The sequence below is a fragment of the Aptenodytes patagonicus genome, chromosome W (genome assembly GCF_965638725.1).
Source record: "Aptenodytes patagonicus chromosome W, bAptPat1.pri.cur, whole genome shotgun sequence".
Taxonomy (NCBI): domain Eukaryota; kingdom Metazoa; phylum Chordata; class Aves; order Sphenisciformes; family Spheniscidae; genus Aptenodytes; species Aptenodytes patagonicus.
Window position 1 is genome coordinate 45339188 of NC_134981.1, and position 23252 is coordinate 45362439.

At 46.0% G+C, this 23252-nt stretch overlaps 1 protein-coding gene across 2 annotated transcripts in view; it reads left to right on the forward strand.

The window, feature by feature from the left end:
• LOC143171913 (protein Hook homolog 3-like) overlaps positions 1-23252 on the forward strand; it is a 139228-nt gene that overhangs the window by 98858 nt on the left and 17118 nt on the right. The window contains exons 15-17 of one of the 2 annotated variants that reach the window (XM_076361094.1): positions 3718-3858; positions 5392-5479; positions 23014-23048. In XM_076361094.1, coding sequence (XP_076217209.1) covers positions 3718-3858; positions 5392-5479; positions 23014-23048 — 264 coding nt within the window. The remainder of the gene's footprint in view (positions 1-3717; positions 3859-5391; positions 5480-23013; positions 23049-23252) is intronic. The other variant, XM_076361095.1, reaches the window with a different exon arrangement.

Here is a 23252-nt window from a genome sequence, read left to right on the forward strand (position 1 = left end):
GCCAAGGAGAATCTCCATCCTTTATTGGATGCAGGGGGGAACATTGTCACCGAGGATGAGGAAAAGGCTGAGGTACTCAATGCCTTCTTTGCCTCAGTCTTTAACAGGCAGACCAGTTATCCTCAGAGTACTCAGCCCCCCGAGCTGGAAGACGGGGACGGCGAGCAGGATGAACCCCCCGTAATCCAAGAGGAAGCAGTCAACGACCTGCTACGCCACCTGGATGCTCACAAGTCTATGGGGCCGGATGGGATCCACCCGAGAGTGCTGAGGGAGCTGGTGGAGGAGCTCGCCAAGCCACTCTCCATCATCTATCAGCGGTCCTGGTTAACGGGGGAGGTCCTGGACGACTGGAGGCTTGCCAATGTGGCGCCCATCTACAAGAAGGGCCGGAAGGAGGATCCGGGGAACTCCAGGCCTGTCAGCCTGACCTCGGTGCCGGGGAAGATTATGGAGCAGTTCATCTTGAGGGCGCTCACAAGGCATGTGCAGGACAAGCAGGGGATCAGGCCCAGCCAGCACGGGTTCATGAGAGGCAGGTCCTGCTTGACCAACCTGATCTCCTTCTATGACCAGGTGACCCGCCTAGTGGATGAGGGAAAGGCTGTGGATGTGGTCTACCTGGACTTCAGCAAGGCCTTTGACACTGTGTCCCACAGCATTCTCCTAGAGAAGCTGGCGGCTCACGGCTTAGACAGGTGTACTCTTTGCTGGGTCAAAAACTGGCTGGACGGCCGGGCCCAGAGAGTTGTGGTGAATGGAGTTCAATCCAGTTGGCGGCCGGTCACGAGCGGTGTTCCCCAGGGCTCAGTTTTGGGGCCAGTCTTGTTCAATATCTTTATCGATGATCTGGATGAGGGGATTGAGTGCACCCTCAGGAAGTTTGCAGATGACACCAAGTTGGGCGGGAGTGTTGATCTGCTCGAGGGTAGGAAGGCTCTGCAGAGGGACCTGGACAGGCCAGTTGTATGAGGTTCAACAAGGCCAAGTGTCGGGTCCTGCACTTCGGCCACAACAACCCCATGCAGCGCTACAGGCTTGGGGAGGAGTGGCTGGAAAGCTGCCTGTCGGAAAAGGACCTGGGGGTGCTGGTTGACAGCCGGCTGAACATGAGCCGGCAGTGTGCCCAGGCGGCCAAGAAGGCCAATGGCATCCTGGCCTGTATCAGAAATAGTGTGGCCAGCAGGAGTAGGGAAGTGATCGTGCCCCTGTACTCGGCACTGGTGAGGCCCCACCTCGAATACTGTGTTCAGTTTTGGGCCCCTCGCTACAAGAAGGACGTCGAGGTGCTGGAGCGTGTCCAGAGAAGGGCAACGAGGCTGGTGAGGGGTCTGGAGCACAAGTCTTATGAGGAGCAGCTGAGGGAACTGGGGTTGTTTAGCCTGGAGAAGAGGAGGCTGAGGGGAGACCTCATCGCTCTCTACAACTACCTGAAAGGAGGCTGTAGCGAGGTGGGTGTCGGTCTCTTCTCCCAAGTAACTAGCGATAGGACGAGAGGAAATGGCCTCAAGTTGTGCCAGGGGAGGTTTAGATTGGATGTAAGGAAAAATTTCTTTCCTGAAAGAGTGGTGAAACATTGGAACAGGCTGCCCAGGGAAGTGGTTGAGTCCCCATCCCTGGAGGTATTTAAAAGACGTGTAGATGTGGCGCTTAGGGACATGGTTTAGAGGGCATGGTGGTGTTGGGTCGACGGTTGGACTCGATGATCTTAGAGGTCTTTTCCAACCTCAATGATTCTATGATTCTAAAGGATATCTTGCTAGGTAAGTAAAAACAGAAACAAGCTGTTTCCCTTCAGCTGCATTGCTGTGGATTGCTACGAGAGTAGTTCCTTTCAGTTTTGTTCTCTAGCAGCAGAGAAGGAGAGTAATGCTTTGAGGCAATATTACAAAAGTAGGGGGTTATTGCATGAACATTCAAATGATTTGCATAGGAGAGAACAGGATCCTAAATGCTGTAAATACCCAGGCACGGCCATGTAGAGTTCACTGCCTCTTTACCTTCAGCAGCTCCAGAAGCTGGGTTTCAGACTAACATACGTCTATGCTGGCTGTCTGGAGGTGCTAAACTTGGCCTCCTTGCTTACTTCAGAAAGATGGACAGTAGCAGTGGTTGAGCTGGGAAGACTGCTTCTTCCTGATCTACAGAGCTGGGCTGCTGCCACTGCTTCCAATGAAGTGTGAAGGTTGCAGGAGGCCTCTGTCGCTGGTCGGAGGGGGCTCGCACCCATAGGAACGGCTACTGCTTCTCTCCTATCTTCTCCATGACAACAGAATTTGGGTGTCTCCACTGTAAGCTAGCAAAAAGAGTACCTGGCCATTAAGACAAGATTTTATATTCAACCATCTTTTCTCATCCCATAGGGTGTCGGTCTCTTTTCCCAAGTAACTAGCGATAGGATGAGAGGAAATGGCCTCAAGTTGTGCCAGGGGAGGTTTAGATTGGACATGAGGAAAAATTTCTTTACTGAAAGAGTGGTTAAACATTGGAACAGGCTGCCCGGGGAAGTGGTTGAGTCACCATCCCTGGAAGTATTTAAAAGACGTGTAGATGAGGCGCTTAGGGACATGGTTTAGTGGGTGGTGGTGTTGGGTTGACGGTTGGACTCGATGATCTTGGAGGTCTTTTCCAACCTTAATGATTCTATGATAGAGAAAAATTGCAGACTGGGTGAAAGTGTTTCTTTCACAAGGTGGATTCAGTCTATGGGCTGTTGGTTGGACTTGTTCTAAATAAACAAGTTAAGTGACTGTTGTGGTTTGACCCTGGGCAGCAGCTAAACACCCACACAGCTGCTCGCTTACTCTCCCCTGCCCCACCCCAAAGGGACAGGGGAGAGTATAGGAAGAGCAAAAGCAAGAAAACTCATGGGTCAAGATAAAGACAGTTTAATAGGTGAAGGAAAGAGGGGAAAAAAACCCCAAGTGGTGCAAAGGCAATCACTCACCACCTCCCACAAGCAGACTGATGCCCAGCCAGTCCCTGAACAGTGGCCACCTTGGAAACAAAACAAAAAAAAAAACCCCACCCCCTTCTTCCTTTACCCCAGTTTTTATTGCTGATCATGACGTTATATGATATGGAATATCCCTTTGTCCAATTTAGGTCAACTGTCCCAGCTGTGTCCTCTCCCAACCTCTTGTCCATCCCCAGCTTACTCGCTGGGCTGGAGCAGAGTGGGGGAAAAAAAAGAAAACCTTGACTCTGTGCAAGCACTGTCCAGCAATAGCCAAAATATTAGTGTTTTATCAACACTGTTTTTGCCACAAATCCAAAACATAGCACCATATGGGCTTGTATAAAGAAAGTTAACTCCATCCTGGCCAGACTCAATACAGTGACATTCATGGGGGCTATGGGGGGGGAAGACCAAGGGGAGGGAAGTGACTTGCCCAAGTTCATGCAGTAGTTTATTGATAGCTAAGTTTACAACCTGTATCCTTTGATACCCTGATACCCAGCTCTGCTTACTACCCATCAGTCTGTCTGACCTTGTTCTCAGATCTAATCTGGGCCCTCAGGCAATGTTCCTCTTCTGCGTTTTGTACAATTGCAGCTTCTTTAATCAAGTTTGAATTTGGAGATCAAGACTCAGTTGTAGTTTCATCTATTTCTAAAACTGGTAAAGATCTTTGTTATCTTTACACATCCTGTGGTAAACTGTTTTATTCTTTATAGAGAATGGTAAGCTGCTTCTAGTAGATTTTATTTGTTTAGGGAGAAACTCATTCACCTTCAGCATGAGAACAAGATGTTAAAGCTGAACCAAGAAGGTTCTGACAATGAAAAGATCACCTTGTTGCAGAGCTTGCTTGATGGTACAAATTTACGGAAGAATGAATTGGAGACAGAGAACAGGTAAGGAAGTATTGTTCTCTGTTCCAGTGACTTTCCTAACAATGCTGTACACTTCTGTCTTAGCAGATTGTTGTCAGGGCCAAGTTCCTTATGTAAAAAAATGTGGTTAGCCCTATCAAAAAATCTCAACCAGCCTGTGAGTCTACTCAGTCGTTCAGTGCTGTTCCAGCATCTGGAGCCTGCAGTGTGGGCTGAAGAATTCTGTAATAGATTGCAATTGGAATGATGCAAAGGCTCACAAAAGGAACCATGTATTACTTCAGCTTCTCCTTCTGTAAAGCAAGCGTAACAAAAAGAATCCCTTATCTTCCCTACTACCCATTCATTCCCTGTACATTTTCCATCTTCCCTTCTGTTTCTTATTTTGTTCTTTAAAAGTATGTTCACAGGTGTTAGAGCTGCTGTCAAGATGATCTAGATTTTGTAAAACTGAGTATTTTATGAAAGTTTAGGGTGATAAAAACTTTTCCATGATTTTATGTACTGAATTTTCTCTTACTGTAGTATGCAGTAGGTTTTAGCTGTCTTGCTTCATCCACAGAATACTGTGATCAATGAGGACGAAGTCAGCAGAAATAATCTTAGACCAGTCACAGGCAGTTCCAGCTGGCTCTGCAGCAGACCCACCGCAGGCCAAAGCTGAGTCAATCAGCAAAGTTGGTGGTACCTCTGTGAAAACATATTTAAGAAGGGCAAAAACTCCGGACATGCAAAGGAAGAGAGAAAAGAGTGAGAAACTGCAGTGCGAACACCAAGGTCAGAGAAGGAGGAGGTGTTCCAGGCATCGGAGCAGAGATTCCCCTGCAGCCCATGGAGGACCTCATGCTGGAGCAGATTTTTCCTGAAGGACTGCAGCCTGTGGAAGGACTCACGCTGGAGCAGGGAAAAAGTGTCAGGAGGAAGGAGCAGCGGAGAGGAACTGTTATGGACTGACTGCAACCCTGCATTCCCCATGTCTCCTGTGCCGCAGGTCCTTCAGGGAATATCCACCTACTCTGGCATGGGGTCCTCCATGGGCTGCAGTGTGGATATCTGCTCTGGCATGGTCCTCTCCACAGGCTGCAGGGAATACCTGGTCCACTGTGGTCCTTTCCACTACCTGCAGGGGAATATCTGCTCCGACACTTGGAGCACCTCCTCTCCCTCCTTCTTTGGCCTTGGTGTCTGCAGGATTGTTTCTCACTCTTTTTTCCTCACTCCCAGGCAGTGTTTTGCCCTTTCTTAAATATGTTTTCTCAGAGGTGCCACCAGCTTCCCTGATTGGCTCAGCTTTGACCAGTGGTGCAGAGCCAGCTGGAACCGGCTGTGTCCAGCACAGGACAGCCCCTGGCTTCTTCTCACAGATGCCACCACTGCAGCCCCCCTCCCCTCGCTACCAAAACCTTGTCACATAAACCAAATGCAATTTTGAATGAAGAAATAGTGTTGTATCTCTTGCATAGATGTCGTGATAATGCTGGACACTAAACATCTCGGATTTCATCATGTTGTAATTCATTGTTTCTGAAAAGTAAAGTTTTATCTATTTCCTAGGCTGGTAAATCAGAGACTGCTAGAAGTACAGTCCCAGGTTGAAGAACTACAGAAGTCTTTGCAGGAGCAAGGTTCAAAAGCTGAAGATGTAAGTAGAAATGTATGTAAAACTTGTGTTCAAGTAATTGCTATTATCCTACCTTTCAGCTTTACATAATATCTCCTGCTTGTTGCATCATGAAGAAATAATGCAGATGGAGATTTCTGGTAGCTTTCCATATATGCTGTTATGGCCTTACATTTAAACTGTATTTTTCTCAATGAGAAATGTAAAATGAAATGTTTGTCTAGAATTAAAAAAAAACCCTTTCTTTGTAGAAAAGGAATTAAATAAATTTTTTTCCCTTCAATGTGTCCATTCCAGTAGTAAAATCAGTATTATTTAAAAATCTGTAATTAGAATAGAGACATTTATAGAAAATTAAGGATACATTGATTTTCCATTTCTTAGTAAAATATCCCAAAGTATTTTTGTTTAACTGTTCTTCATGGTAGTAAATACCTTTCTTGCCAATGGAAACCCAGTAATTGCTGATATAAATGTGTATCTCTAATGCAAGATGTCATGCAAGCCAAAACTAAAAAAGTCAAATGAGCAGTCCTTTGACACAGTGCAATATTTTCTATTTCTGTATACCTAGATATTGTACATTTTAATATTTAAAATAAAGACATTGTCACAGGTTTAGTATGGGAATACAAATTCTAATCTTCCACTGAAAATTTTATTTGCCACCTCCCTTATTTGAGAGTAGAAGCTATAGAACTGTCCTGAAAGCAGTGATTTCCTATTTAGAAAAATGCTCTTAAGAAATAACTTATAATTCATTTTAAAATGGGTCTATACTATTATGTCATTCCATGATATTCTTTGCTGTCTTGGTTAAAGGTCAAAACCAAATTTTTCAGGGTGATTAAAATCTGGATATACTCCTTGCATGTTTTGTGGTAAACAGACTCAACAGAATCTTTGATCTTTGGCATCCTTAACAGGAGCACCGTTTAATAATGTCCAATTGATTGGAACCCTTATTACTAACACTATCACTATCATTTTGATGTAGGAAGTCTCAAAAAGCCCAACCCAATTGATATTGATTCTGTTATGTGTGTATGAAAGGCTGAGAAATCTTAGGGCTTCCTCAGCAGTGCAACAGCCTAAGTAATTCAGTCAGCTAAGTCTCCACCTTTCTCATGCTCTCAATAAACATTCCTCCCTTGTTAGCCCAGTGAGATCAGAGCATTGATATTTTGGTATTGGTATGAAGAATAACACAACTTTACTGACATGCTGTTAGTCTCTCGGAAAAAGGATCTTTGTTGCTCTCAGCTCCACTCTGGCAAGAAGAGTTGTGGAAGCTGAAGGCAAAACATGGTCCCACTGAAAATCAAGAGGAAAACCTCTGTTTACTTCAGTGGAGTCAGGATTTCGCCCTGTCTTGACAAGGAATGCGTTTAAATATGCTTGAAATTAAGGATTAGTGAATACAGACAGAGGAGTTCTTAGCAGTTCCATTTGACAAGTTTGATTGTAATATTGCTAAATTTAACATTCTCCTGAAAACTTCTGATGATATTTCTTAAAATGCACCTAGCCTATTATATTTATGTACCAGAAAATGAAACTTCACTTTTACAGTTTAGGAACCCAGAGAAAGCATTTATTGATAAGACAGGTCATTTTTTTTTCTCATGAGTTTTGTTATTTTCAGCAGTTGACATATAAAGCTTTGTTTTGTGATTTACTTTTTGAGCAATGTGTTTATGAAAGCTATTCTCGGATGTGGAGAGTATTGTGAATAATCTCAGTCTAATCAAATATACCTTTATTTATTGTAATTTTAAATCTGGCCCTGTTTGAGGCTTTGGTTTAGACAGTGATTTAAGATATGTCTACAATGCACTTAAAGGACTGACTACAGCCCATGTAGGTATAACCTGAGCTGGTTTGGGTTCTGCTAGTAGCAAAACCATGCCAGCACAGGTTTTCACATGGAACTGTACAGCCTGCTGTGGGTACCAGGCAGAGCTGAAGCTCATGATGCACCAGCTGCATTCCTAGCTTCAGCATAAATTTGACCACACCAGCAGTGATATATAGGCACTACCCTCATGGACCTATCTTGTTGGGTACTGAATATTTGCCTACTTGTACTCTTAAACGAGCAGAAAAGGAAATGTAGAATCACAGAATACATTAAATTGGAAGGTACTTGTTGTAGTTTAACCCCAGTTGGCGAGTAAGCACCACACAGCTGCTCACTCACCATCCTCCACCACGGTGGGATGGGGGAGAGAATGGGAAGACCAAAAGTAAGAAAACTCGTGGGTTGAGATAAGAACAGTTTAATGTGCGCTCGCAGCCCAGAAGGCCAATCGTATCCTGGGCTGCATGAAAAGAAGCGTGGCCAGCAGGTCGAGGGAGGGGATTCTGCCCCTCTACTCTGCTCTGGTGAGACCCCACCTGGAGTACTGCGTCCAGCTCTGGAGCCCTCAGCATAAGAAAGACATGGACCTGTTGGAGCGGGTCCAGAGGAGGGCCACGAAAATGATCAGGGGGATGGAACCCCTCTCCTCTGAAGAAAGGCTGAGAGAGTTGGGGTTGTTCAGCCTAGAGAAGAGAAGGCTTTGGGGAGACCTTATTGCAGCCTGTCAGTACTTAAAGGGGGCTTATAAAAAAGATGGTGGCAAACTTTTTAGCAGGGCCTGTTGCAACAGAACAAGGGGGAATGGCTTTAAACTAAAGGGGGGTAGATTTAGACTCGATATAAGGAAGAAATTTTTTACGCTGATGGTGGTGAAATGTCGGAGTTTCCCTTTGTTCAGTGTCGACGACAGAGCGGGAGTTGCGATTCCGGAGTAATGACGGATCTCAATATGAGTATGGTCATTCTCCTTTATTTACACTTATAACAGGGCTTATATAGTTATCTACTATGAACACGCGCTACCTGCAGCTTGCAGATAGGTTACAGCCTTGTGTTCACGCACATCTATGCTCTAGCAGATTGGCCCGTTCTTTCTGATCATGCGAAATGCCTTCATGGTCTTTATCTTGTTTTTCCCCTTCCAGCTGCACATTCCTTTCTCCGTTGTTTTCTGCTTAAGTGCCTTGTCATGCCAGGTGGTGCAGTGTTTGCTCATTAAAATCAAACTCAGGAATGTCCGCTAGTGAGATTCCCATTCCCACATCTCCCCCTTTTTGTTTTACTAGAAACACTGCTGAAACCGATCTTTCAATCATTTTTCGTATACATTGCAACAAACAGGGTACACAAACCAAAATGCATATAAATACTATTACACATATCCCTCCTAGCTTGGCTAGTCCTTTTAACCAGCCATGAGGAGGAGCTGTCTGATACCCGCAAGTCTGCAAACGCAGCAGCCAGGGGGTCTTTCTCCCCGGTCACTCCCCCATCATTCACCGGAACGGATGGGGTGGCTGGGCACGTGCTCACAACACCTTTGGACACGCGCTTCATAACAACCTATAATTGGTTAATCACAGCTGTCCATGCGTTCACAACACCCTTCTCATTGGTAGCTGCCGGCTGGTCTCGCTGATCTCTGCCTCCTCCTTATCCCGGGTGTTGTTCCGCTTTTGTTGTTCATCACGTGGCGAGGCTCCTTCTTCTGCCCAGGGAAGGACGGTCAAGGTCACCAGCCGTCTTTGTCAGCATACCCCTGCTACTGTTTAAAACATGGGTTGTTCAGGGATACTAGATTGTGCCCCTGCTGTACCAGCCACTCCTCCACAATTCCCCCTTCTTGTTTTTGAGCAACCCAGACTTGATTAACAATTTTCATAATTGCTTTCTTCACACAGCTAAAAATTATACGAGAGCATATACTTATTACTAATATAACAATTAAAATGCGTAAGCTTTCTTTTATTAAACTTATTATCCAAGATGGCAGTTCCCCAAATATATTCTTAAGCCAGGTATTCAATAACCTCTGATCTTGTTGAATCTTCTTGGCGTGGTCCTTTAACCATTGTGGCTGTTTGTGGATTGACTCCCCATGGTCAGACAGATTCATACAACACATCCCTTCAAAATCCTCACACCCATGTCCTTGTGCTAATAACAGAAAGTCAATAGCGGCTCTATTCTGCAAAATCGCATGGCGCAAGCTATCCTGATCTGCAAGTAATTTTTCAATAACCTCTGTTGTCACATTAGTACAGCTGCCATTACTGAACCCGGCAAAGTCACCTTCCTTATATCCAGGCATACCTAACAAACAAGTCCTAAACGGCTCAGTTGCTGAGGCGAGGGAAAGGCAAAACGCGGGCTGCCCTGTTTTATTTGCCCAGGTTACCCACATATTTTCCCTTGGGTTAATGCGATGTATAGTTGCCGACCCTGGGATTATTAAGATTAGCCCAATTACGATCACATCTGCCCGGCTCACCGTTTTCCCTTCTAGGCGAATCGCCTTTGAGATTAGATCTTCGCTGTTTCCCATCATTCTGCAAGCACGTCGCACAACTCTTTTTTTTTTTTTTTTTTTTTTTTTTTTTTTTTACATTCAATCCCACAAACAATAATCAATTTGGCGTTTTCGTGGACTGAGCTAATCCACTTATGGCTACTCTCAGCGAAAACAGGCATATTAACTATTTCGTGTCCAGTGGTTATTAATATTCTATACAGCACTATTTCTTTCAGATAGCAGGTTTCACACCACCTTTGTGCACGCGTGCACCGGGCCCACCACTTCTCTTCTTATCACAATGGTAACACTGACACAATACTCACGGTACACACCGTAGGCACTCTAAACAACTTATCTTATTTATTTTTTTTTTCTCTCCTTTTTTTTTTCTCTCTTTTTTTTTCTCTTTTTTCCCTCTCTTTTTTTTCTCTTTTTTCTTTTTTTTTCTTTTTTTCTCTCTTTTTTCTTTTTTTTTTTCCTCTTTATTTTCTCTTTTTTTTCCTCTTTTTTTTCTTTTTTTTTTTTTCTTTTTTTTTTCTTTTTTTTTTCTTTTTTTTTTTCTTTTTTTTTTTTTTACCACCGTTTTTGGAAAGCTCATTGCATGAGCTAAGTTCTGCAGTTACGGGTCCTCTGATTCTCTTTGTCCTGATGATAATGCAGGCTTCACAGATCTGCTGGGCACCCAGACCGGTCCATTACCTCCTTAATGGCGGTTTGTAGTGTGGCAGCCATCACTTCAGTCTGTTTCTTAATTTGAGCACGTTCTACTCGCATGAGCATGTCCTCTACTCCTGCGCCTTTTGGCAGGGTGGCTAATATATTTTTTGTGGCACTGTTAGCGTTATCGAAAGCTAAAATTTGAAACATTTGCTGTTTGCTATCCTCCCCCAAATCTGGATGATCACGTATCACCCCCCACAAGCGATCGACAAAATGACTATACACTTCAGTGGCACCTTGCTGTACAGAACTAAGGGATGGAGCGGATGAACCGGGTAAGGCTAAAAAGGCGTCTAGTGCCAGTTTGGCAGACAACTGCAACAAAGCAATAGGAAAGACCAACTGAGCATTAATATCGTTAAACCTTCCCGTCCCCGTTATCATTTCCACGGTAATCCCATAGAGGGGATCCCCCTGCATTTGATGCTGTGCCGCAGCACCCGCCGCCCGCCGTGACCACTCCGACCCCCACAACAAATACTGCGTAGGTGACAATAAAAGCCTCATAAGGTTTTGGCAGTCAGCAGGGCACATCGGGTCAGCCGAAAAGATCCAGATTACAATTTGACGTGAAGCTTCTGATTTTATCCCATACTGGGACACAGTGTTTTTTGCTTGCTGTATGATTTTCCAATCGTGAGGTGCCCACTTATTGCCGTTATTCTCTTGCAGCACAGGAAAAGCACTCGCCCCCAAGCTGGATGCCGCTTGCCATTGTCCATCCAAAATAGCGTCTCTAGCCACTTCGCTCCAGCGTCTGGGCTGAACCGTCGCTGGTGGCCCAGGGAGGCAAGGGGGTAGGGATTCCCCTGATGCCCCGGACAGGTGCTCCATCCCTCCCCTCTGGGCTGTAATTGTTAAGTCCTGTAACTGTTGCACTACCTTCTTCAGGAGCTCATTAGTCTCAGCCATACTCTGTGCTTTGCTGTCACCCTGTGGTGGAGTAGACGCACCTGAAGAGACTCCTAGAGGCGGGGCTGTTGGCCAGGGAGGGGTTAACGGAACCAGCCTCTCCTCCTCCCCGGGTCGTCGCTCTTCCGCGACCGCCTCAGGTGAAAGAGGGGCCCCGTTACCGCTAGTTTCTGCATCTTTGCAGTCCGTAAGCGGAGGGTAGGTTTCATGCAGTTCAGAAGCGCCGTCACCCCCCAGAACACTATACTTGGCTTCCAAGGCAGTTCGTTTGGGGGTACCCGACATACCTCGGACTGCAGACGGCCCAAAGAACCGAAACAGTCCAGATGTTGTATTCTTCGGTCTATCAGGCAAGGGTTCTGGGGCTAGCATTTGAGTGGCTGCACAAGCCACCTTTCTTTCAGCTTTCATGGCTTTTAAAGTCTCTAACACAGACCTCCATAGTTCCCGCACTGTTTTAATCTCCTTCTTTGACTTTTCGTCCCCCGTGATAGTCTGCTCCCACATAGTATTGCCAAGCTCTCGCCACTCAAGGTCGGAAAAAATAGTTTGACTGTCCTTAAAATGTCCCCAACGTTGTCCTAATTTAATCAACGTACATAATTGCTTTACCGTTGTCTCGATCCCTCTCTTTGAGAGGATGCTTACGAGCAACGCAGCTGCCGCCTCTATTTCCATGATAGCGGTCGCTCACTGGGAGGCAGTTGGCCAGACTGCTCCGTTATGTTATCCCCCTCCGATCATCGGGATAGTACAACTCCCAGCCGCTATTCTCCCGCTCCCCTTCTCTCGCTGCTCTTACTGCAGTCTCGAAGAGGCACGCCGAACCATCCTCTGCTACCAGATGTCGGAGTTTCCCTTTGTTCAGTGTCGACGACGGAGCGGGAGTTGCGATTCCGGAGTAATGACGGATCTCAATATGAGTATGGTCATTCTCCTTTATTTACACTTATAACAGGGCTTATATAGTTATCTACTATGAACACGCGCTACCTGCAGCTTGCAGATAGGTTACAGCCTTGTGTTCACGCACATCTATGCTCTAGCAGATTGGCCCGTTCTTTCTGATCATGCGAAATGCCTTCATGGTCTTTATCTTGTTTTTCCCCTTCCAGCTGCACATTCCTTTCTCCGTTGTTTTCTGCTTAAGTGCCTTGTCATGCCAGGTGGTACAGTGTTTGCTCATTAAAATCAAACTCAGGAATGTCCGCTAGTGAGATTCCCATTCCCACAGTGAAACACTGGCACAGGTTGCCCAGAGAGGTGGTGGATGCCCCATCCCTGGAAACATTCCAGGTCAGGTTGGAGGGGGCTCTGAGCAACCTGATCTAGTTGAAGATGTCCCTGCCCACGGCAGGGGGGTTGGACTAGATGACCTTTAGAGGTCCCTTCCAACCCAAACTATTCTATGATTCTATAATACTTGAAATAATATAACAACAACAACAATAATAATAAAAAAACAACCAGGACAGTACCTTTAGGGATCTGGATGTCTGGTCCGTCTTCCTATTCAAAGCAGGGGCCAACCTGTTAAATCTGTTAGGGGAAATCAGGCCAGATCCATCAGCCCGAGAGAGATGAGGCTGCCACAGCTCCATGTCTCCAGGCCCAACTGATAGCAAGGCTGAAGATGTGTTCCCAGTAAGCACACGCACACAGAGCACACATATATACCATATATATGCACATATATATATATATGGCTGGCCACACAGATCACAGACAGACACACAGAGCACTCACATGAACACAGACAACACCGATGGCCTCATCCTACGCCCCTCTCTGGCTGAGCAGGATAGAGGTCCACTAGTGCAAATATATGTACATATGTATAATGTGGATACCTTCAGCAGCAGGGCTCAGACACTCAGTCTGCCCAGTAGCTGGCCCCTGGATCCCAGTCTCCCCAGTTGCTGGCACCCAGACATAAGAGCCCTTGAGGCTGCAGGCCCACTCCAGTTGCTGGTGCAGTGGCCAGGACTCCTCTGGTCCCCCAATAGCCAGTCTTGCCCTTAGGGAGACACACACACATTCCTGGCTCCCAGGTCACTTCACCTACACGCTGGCTAGTCCAGCTTGATATTCTCTAGCAATCACACACTCACACAACCACCATACTTGCTCCAGTTGCTGACACTATGGGCACACAGGTGCTCTGGCCCCTGGTCCCACTCCGGTGGCTTGCACTTGATTTCACTCACTCTGGTCTCTAGTTGCTGGCACCCAGGCACATGAGCCCCTGTGTGTGGGGATGGGAATCTCACTAACGGACATTCCTGAGTTTGATTTTAATGAGCAAACACTGTACCACCTGGCATGACAAGGCACTTAAGCAGAAAACAACGGAGAAAGGAATGTGCAGCTGGAAGGAGAAAAACAAGATAAAGACCATGAAGGCATTTCGCATGATCAGGAAGAACGGGCCAATCTGCTAGAGCATAGATGTGCGTGAACACAAGGCTGTAACCTATCTGCAAGCTGCAGGTAGCGCGTGTGTACTTCTGCTTGCTATAAAAGATGCTAACAAAAAGCAATAAAGGTCTTTGGTTGCTGTGTCTGCCGGAGTCCGTGCCGCTTTTCACCCCCACACCTGTGACCTGTGGTCTGATTCCAGTCACTGGCACTCAGATCCCCATACACACACACGCACGCATAATAGAGTTCCTCACCCAGGGAAAGAGTTAGAAATGGAATTTAATAAGATAACACAGACTGCGCTGATCAGCCAAAGTGTACTGACCAGCCACTGTTTACATGCGACTAGCCCATTTTATCTCCGTACCCTCTTTTTTCCCCAACTTATTCCTCCCCAAATCACCTAAACCCCTTTTCCTGCCTTGGGTTCCTTCCCTAAACATCCCATAATAAGTCCTGTGCAATCCCAAAATGTTTTTCCCCATAATGTGTCCCATATCCCTAGGCAGCAACTCCCCCTCAGTCCGAAAGGTGCTCCAGCATTGACTCATCTTGATGGATTCCATGCCTGGACCATGGGGCTGATGCTCTCCTGGGACAGCCCTGGGAGAGGCCAACAGGGTGTCCCTTCCACCGAGTGTGTAATTTGTTATTATATTTCTTAGAAAAACTGGAAAAGGAAAAAAGCAAACAGCCAAAACCCACAGGTCCATAGCTATTGTAAAGTTCTGTAGCTCTGTTTGAACTCAGTGGAGTCACTGAGTTATGTTACCTCCTTGGTCACTTGGGATATTTTACCTCCTACCTTCTTTATTCATAGTGTAAAAGACAATCCAACTTTGAACTAATCAAACAGCATAACCCAGGAATGTGATTAAAAATGATATTTTGAAGTGTTTAAACTCCAGCTAAAAATTTTTCTTGGATTGCGTACAAATTGTCTGTATTGGCTTTGTGTTTAAATTTTTCTTGAAAGAACATGGAAAGGAAGAACAATGAAATAATTTTGTTGATGATTTTATTTTATATTGTGATAGCACTTTGGGGTATCAGTCACAGACTAGGACTCCACTATAATGGGTACTGGACAAATGCAAGCCAAAAAGGCAGTCTGAGTTAAATATCCAATATTTAATGTCTTGTATTTAAACCATATGAAAATAAGAATTCAGAATCTTTCACTAAAATACTTGTATCTCTACATGTTGATTGCAGCCCAAAAGACTGCATATTGTCTGCTGCTTTGCTACTGTTGTGGTTTAACCCTGGTAGGCAGCTAAGCACCACACAGCCACTTGCTCACTCCCCCCCGCAGTGGAATGGGGGAGAGAATTGGAAGGGTAAAAGTGAGAAAAACTCATGGGTTGAGATAAAGACAGTTTAATAGGTAAAGCAAAAGCTGCGCATATAAGCAAAGCAAAATAAGGAATTCATTCTCTACTTCCCATCGGCAGGCAGGTGTTCAGCCATCTCCAGGAAAGCAGGGCTCCATCACGCGTAACAGTTACTTGGGAAGACAGACGCCATCACTCCGAACATCCCCTCCTTTCCTTCTCCTTCCCCCAGCTTTATACACTGAGCATGATGTCATATGGTATGGAATATCCCTTTGGTCAGTTGGGGTCAGCTGTCCCAGCTGTGTCCCCTCCCAGCTTCTTGTGCACCCTCAGCCTATTTGCTGGCAGGGCGGTGTGAGAAGCAGAAAAGGCCTTGATGCTGTGTAAGCACTGCTCGGCAATAACTAAAACATCCCCGTGTTATCAACACTGTTTCCAGCACAAATCCAAAACATAGCCCCATACTAGCTACTATGAAGAAAATTAACTCTATCCCAGCCAAAACCAGCACAGCTACTAATGGGACTTCAATGTTAAAATTACTTTTCATAACAGCAACTGCTTTCCTTAGAAATTCTGGTTTGAGTATGATGTTTGCATATGTGTGAAAGTGGAAAAGAATTCATATACTTGAACACAGTATGGATAATTTTTACTAGCTTTCCTAAACTCTCCAGAAAATGTGACAGGATGAAACTGGTAATGAGAGCAGAGAAGTAAGAAAAATGTGCATGGCTGGAAAAAATGCATAGCTTTAAGCTTTTCTGTTCATTAGTTACTAAATAGTTTCTTCTGTTGGTTGCTGTTTTTGATTTATGCTAATATGTCATCTCTGTTTCCTGGCATGGGTTTCTGCTCAAGGCTATTGTGAGTATGGCTTTTTGTTTACTTAACACTACTTTTCCTTTATAGGCATTTATGATTTTGATTTTAAAAGATGCTCACTGTATATAAAGTGAGTTTATGATTAAACTAAAATTTACTTTGAAGGTCCCCACCCCACCCCCCACCAAGAGCTTATTCAAATGTGACTTAGCCAGAAATCAGAACACCATAAGGTGTATTATATTTAAATATTTGTGGGCAAAGAAAGATGTGAAAACAGAGAAAAGCAGAGCAATTGAAGATAAAATTTCTCCTGTGCTCTGGTCAGTGGCTCTCTACTCCATCTAATTTTTGTGGGGACAGAATTTTACCTCGAGTCTTTATGTGAATTGGCTTTGATGCATTGGACAGCTCTTCAAGCAAATTTTCTACTGTATAATTTTAATTAATTTTGTTGAGTCTAATCTACAAAAGTACTGAATCACAAAGTGTTGTGGTTTAACCTCAGTTGGCAACTGAGTACCACACAGCCGCTCGCTCACTCCCCCCCGAACCCGGTGGGATGGGGGAGAGAATTGGAAGAGCACAAGTGAGAAAACCTCGTGGGTTGAGATAAAAACAGTTTAATAATTGAAATAAAATAATAATAACAATAATAATGTAGTAATAATAATGATAATACACAAAGCAAGTGATGCACAGTGCAATTGCTCACCACCCGCCGACCGATGCCCAGCCAGTCCCCGAGCAGCGGCCCCCCCGGCCAGCTTTCCCCCAGTTTATGTACTGAGCATGACGTCACATGGTATGGAATGTCCCTTTGGCCAGTTGGGGTCAGCTGTCCTGGCTGTGCCCCCTCCCAGCTTCTTGTGCACCTCCAGCCTTCTCAGTCGGTAGAGCATGGGAAGCTGAAAAGTCCTTGGCTAGTGTAAGCACTACCTAGCAACAACTAAAACATCAGTATGTTATCAACTTTGTTCTCCTCCTAAATCCAAAACACAGCACTGTACCAGCTACTAGGAAGGATATTAACTCTATCCCTGCCGAAACCAGGACAATATCCACCCCTTATTCTATACCATCTGCGTCATGCTCAAGTCCTGTATTTTCCAGTACATTTTCATTAATCACCACCCCTTTTCCTGGTTTTTTTTTTCATATATATATACACACACAGATATCATTCCCTTAGTCTGTGGGCCATCCCTCTAAAACGTTCGGTGAGTTCATTTAGTCCATGACATTGGGCTCCATCTGTCGTAATAATCTTCCAGGGCAGGAAAGATGGAGATGGTGTGCGGTGTTGGATTGTTTCATGTTGAAGTCAGTTCTGGTACCATCATCACTGTGCTTTGCTTGGTTTCATCGAAGTTATTCTTCATTAGTCTGGGTGATTCTTAGTGTAATAAGATTAGTATGGCATATAATATTATGTAGCAATTAACATCATATAGTTCAGATCATTGGCTATTCTCACCCAAAATTAAATCCCCTTGAGGTACACATCGGACTTCCCCATCCTTCCGCATTATCCACCAAGTGCACCCAGGTCCTTGAGCAAAAGCAATCCCACGGATGGGTTTGCCTTTGCCCGAGGCAGGAATAACCCAAACTGTCTTCCCCAGCATATTTTTTATGTGCACTACAGGGAATTTATTCCCATCTACAGTACGTAAAAGTTCTGACTGGGCAGGGTCTACTCGATTGGCAGATCCCCTCGTGTTGACTAACCAGGTGGCCTTTGCTAAATGTGTGTCCCAACGTTTGAATGTCCCGCCACCATTGCTCTCAGTGTAGTCTTTAACAGTCCATTGTATCGTTCGATTTTCCCAGAGGCTGGTGCATGACAGGGGATGTGATACACCCACTCAGTGCCGTGCTCTTTGGCCCAGGTATCCATGAGGTTGTTTCAGAAATGAGTCCCGTTGTCTGACTCAATTCTTTCTGGGGTGCGATGTCATAGAATCATAGAATCATTAAGGTTGGAAAAGACCTCTAAGATCATCGAGTCCAACCGTCAACCCAACACCACCATGCCCACTAAACCATGTCCCTAAGCGCCACATCTACACATCTTTTAAATACCTCCAGGGATGGGGACTCAACCACTTCCCTGGGCAGCCTGTTCCAGTACCTGAACAACCCTTTCGGTGAAGAAATTCTTCCTAATATCCAAACTAAACCTCCCCTGGCGCAACTTGAGGCCATTTCCTCTTGTCCTATCTCTTGTTCCTTGGGAAAAGAGACTGACACCCACCTTGCTACAACCTCCTTTCAGGTAGTTGTAGAGAGCGATGAGGTCTCCCCTCAGCCTCCTCTTCTCCAGGCTAAACAACCCCAGTTCCCTCAGCCACTCCTCATAAGACTTGTTCTCCAGACCCCTCACCAGCCTCGTTGCCCTTCTCTGGACACGCTCCAGCACCTCAACGTCCTTCTTGTAGTGAGGGGCCCAAAACTGAACACAGTATTTGAGGTGGGGCCTCACCAGTGCCGAGTACAGGGGCACGATCACTTCCCGTGTCCTGCTTGCCACACTATTTCTGATACAGGCCAGGATGCCATTGGCCTTCTTGGCCGCCTGGGCACACTGCCGGCTCATGTTCAGCCGGCTGTCGACCAGCACCCCCAGGTCTTTTTCCGCCGGGCAGCTTTCCAGCCACTCTTCCCCAAGCCTGTAGCGCTGCATGGGGTTATTGTGGCCGAAGTGCAGGACCCAGCACTTGGCCTTGTTGAATCTCATACAGTTGGCCTCGGCCCATAGATCCAGCCTGTCCAGGTCCCTCTGCAGAGCATTCCTATCTCGAGCAGATCAACACTCCCACCCATAGGACAGGAGTCCATGTCACCACAGGACTTGCTTTTCAAGGCCCAGGATAGTGTTCCGGGCGGTGGCATGGGGCACGGGATATGTTTCCAGCCATCCGGTGGTTGCCTCCACCATTGTAAGCACGTGGCGCTTGCCTTGGCGGGTTTGTGGGAGTGTGATATAATCGATCTGCCAGGCCTCCCCATAGTTATATTTCAGCCATCGTCCTCCATACCAGAGAGGCTTTAACCGCTTGGCTTGCTTGATGGCAGCGCATGTTTCACATTCATGGATAACCTGTGCAATAGTGTCCATGGTCAAGTCCACCCCTCGATCATGAGCCCATCTGTATGTTGCATCTCTTCCTTGGTGACCTGAGGTGTCATGGGCCCACCGAGCTAGAAATAATTCACGCTTATGTTGCCAGTCCAGCTCCACCTGAGCCACTTCAGTCTTAGCAGCCTGTTCCACCTGCTGGTTTTTTTGATGTTCTTCAGTGGCCCGACTCTTGGATACGTGAGCATCTACGTGACAGACTTTTACAACCAGGTTCTCCACCCAGGCAGCAATATCTTGCCACAATGCGGCAGCCCAGATGGGTTTGCCTCTGCGCTGCCAGTTGCTCTGCTTCCATTGCTGCAACCACCCCCACAGGGCATTTGCCACCATCCCTGAGTCAGTGTAGAGATAGAGCACTGGCCACTTTTCTCGGTCAGCAATGTCTAAAGCCAGCTGGATGGCCTTGACTTCTGCAAATTGGCTCGATTCACCTTCTCCTTCAGCAGTTTCTACAACTTGTCGCATAGGCCTCCATAAAGCAGCTTTCCACCTCCGATGCTTTCCCACAAGACGACAGGACCCATCAGTGAACAGGGCATATTGCTTCTCATTTCCTGGTAATTTATTATACAGTGGGGCCTCCTCAGCATGCGTCACGTCCTCCTCTGGCAATATTCCAAAATCTTTGCCTTCTGGTCAATCCATGATCACTTCCAGGATTCCTGGGCGACTGGGGTTTCCTATTCGAGCCCGTTGTGTGATCAGTGTGACCCACTTACTCCACGTAGCATCAGTTGCATGATGCGTACATGGGACCCTCCCTTTGAACATCCAGCCCAGCACTGGCAGTCGGGGTGACAGGAGTATAGCGGGTCTTGGATCCTCTGTATCCCTGACTCCAAAATCCTAGGGGTCGACCTTGAGTCTCCCCAGGTGCTTTCTGCCAGAGGCTCCAGGTAGGGCCATTCTCCCCGGCTGCGGTGTAGAGCACATTTTTTACATCTTGCCCTGCCCGGACTGGCCCCAGGGCTACTGCATGAACTATCTCAGCCTTACTAGACTCACTTCAGACTCCAATACAGTTAGCTGTTGGGATCCCCCCATCACCCCAGAAATACAGATGGGTTCTGCCCCTTTGTAGCTTGATGGCATTAGGGCACACTGTGCACCGGTGTCTACCAGAACCTTATACTCCTGTGGGTCCAGTGTGCCAGGCCACCGAATGCACACAGTCCAGTAAACCCGGTTGTCCCTTTACTCCCCCTGGCTGGAGGCAGGGCCCCTCTAGTCCTCATCACAGTATTCATCCACCGTTTGTTCCTCTCCCTCTTTAAAGGTCATCACTGCCAGTGAATTGGCATATGACGATGGTGAGCTCCTTATAAACTTCCGCCACATGGGTCGTGTGCACTGGACTTCATCTGGATCTTTGGATAGCTGTTCATTGCTCAGGTCACCATAAATCACCTCCAGCACAGCTAATTCCCTCAGGAACTGGATACCCTTCTCCATGGTGGCCCACTTGCCTGGGCGACATATGACATCTTCCTTGAAGGGATGCCTTTCCTTCACGCTTGACAAGAGTCGCCTCCAAAGGCTGAGGACTCGTGTCTCTTTTCTAATCGCTTTGTCAATGCCCCCTTCCCTAGAAAGGGATCCCAGCTGCTTGGCTTCTTTACCCTCTAATTCCAGGCTACTGGCCCCATTCTCCCAGCATCGGAGCAGCCAGGTGACAATATGCTCGCCTGGACGGCGGCTGAAATCTTTTCGTATATCTCGCAGCTCACTCAGGGATAGGGATCGGGTGGTTACTGCCTCTTTCATGAATTCTTCCTCTTCTTCCTCCCCGAGCAGTTGCCGGCCCTCCTCCTGCTGTTCTCGTGATGGCCCTTCTCCAGGGTAGTCTGCCTCATCCACTTCTTCCTCTGGCTCCCTTTTAGAAGAAGTTTCCTCCTCCCTTACTAAACGAGCTGACTTCCGCTTCCAAGATTTGTTCTTGTGTACAGGGGTGACTGATACCGGCACAGGCTGGTTCTTTGGTTCAGCCGCAGGGCCTGTCGCCGGGGTCTGAGTGGCCGCAGGGCCTGTCGCTGGGGTCAGAGTGGCCGCAGGGCCTGTCTCTGGGGTCTGAGTGGCACAGGGAATGTTGCTGGGTTCTGAGTGGCCGCAGTGTGTGTCGTTTTACCGTCAGAGCCAGAGACCTTCTCTTCCCTTTGAGGGTACTGAATGGTGTTGAACAGGGCTCGGTAGGCATGGGCCAGGCCCCAGCACGTTGCAATGATCTGCATCTCTCTGGAGTTGCCAGGGTGACGGCATACTTTTTCCAAATATTCTACTAACTCTTCAGGATTCTGCACTTGCTCAGGGGTGAAGTTCCAAAACACTGGGGGTGCCCATTGGCCTAGGTACTTGCCCATCCTATCCCACACACCCTGCCACTCATAACTATCCAGCCTTGGGGCAGATCTCTGGATGATATTCTTAAATTGCTTATTAACCTTAGACAAAACTAAAACAATATTCCCAACAAGTACCAATAGAAGTATCTTAACTACCCAAGGATGTTCAAAATACTGGAAAGTTACTGTAATGAAGGAGGAAACATCATAGAAGAAGGTAGTGACACTGCCATTCTTGTATTTCCTCCGTAAAAAAACTCTAAGAAAAGTCACTGTAATTGCTAGTTGTCTCCATGAAATGGTATCTGTAGTACAGTAATGGCTTCATTGCAAAACTCAGATACCAAATTAAGCCCAAGGTCAATGTTTTAAAAATAAACCTCCCAAGTAGAACATCACTATTCACTGCAGACCACAGCAAACTGCAAAACCCAACACCAATCTTTAACATGTACAGCAGGAAAAAGAGCGCGATGCAGATTATACAAATTAAAATCGAGAACAGAGAAACCAACATTGTGACCCACAACTACTAACAGATATAAGTTCCTTAATACACTCCGGTTAATCTGTTATTATCTCAAACCCTTCGAGCCCCACGTTGGGCTCCAAAAAGGACTGTCGTGGTTTAATCTCAGTCGGCAACTAAGCACCACGCAGCCGCTCGCTCACTCCCCCCCACCCGGTGGGATGGGGGAGAGAATTGGAAGAGCACAAGTGAGAAAACTCGTGGGTTGAGATAAAAACAGTTTAATAATTGAAATAAAATAATAACAACAACAACAAAAATAATGGAATAATAATGATAATACACAAAGCAAGTGATGCACAGTACAATTGCTCACCACCCGCCGACCGATGCCCAGCCAGTCCCTGAGCAGCGGCCCCCCCAGCCAGCTTTCCCCAGTTTATGTACTGAGCATGACGTCCCACGGTATGGAATAGCCCTTTGGCCAGTTTGGGTCAGCTGTCCTGGCTGTGCCCCCTCCCAGCTTCTTGTGCACCTCCAGCCTTCTCAGTCGGCAGAGCATGGGAAGCTGAAAAGTCCTTGGCTAGTGTAAGCATTACCTAGCAACAACTAAAACATCAGTGCATTATCAACTTTGTTCTCATCCTAAATGCAAAACACAGCACTGTACCAGCTACTAGGAAGGAAATTAACTCTATCCCTGCCAAAACCAGGACACAAAGCTATGAAAACAACTGAAATACAATTTTGTCATTAATGGATGTCTCCTATATTGACCCAATTCCTAGAAAATATTTGTGATGTTATAAGGCATTCTGATTTGGGAAAATCCACAGCTATCAAGGAAAGGACAACTACTACAGAAAACTGCTATACAATTATGACCTAAAAATGGGTGAAATTAAATGGCTGTGTTATGGTTATAATTGTGAAAGTATATATTTTAATATAACTGAAATGATACTAAGCACCATAACATCTTAAAATGACACATTTAACTTTCTATTTTAGTCACTGCTTCTGCAAAAGAAACTTGAAGAGCATCTGTAAGTAATAAAGCTTTCCATATTTTGCTTGCCATATAAAATGATCTGCTTTCCATATGCTTAGCAAGTGCTTAGCCATTAACAGCAGTGGGAAGGCAGTAGTGCATTTGGAAGATATATAAAGAAGAGTAATGCAGATAGCTCAGGAATATGTAGAGAATCTGTTATTGAGGCATTATTTTCATTTCTTATGGAAAGCCTTTG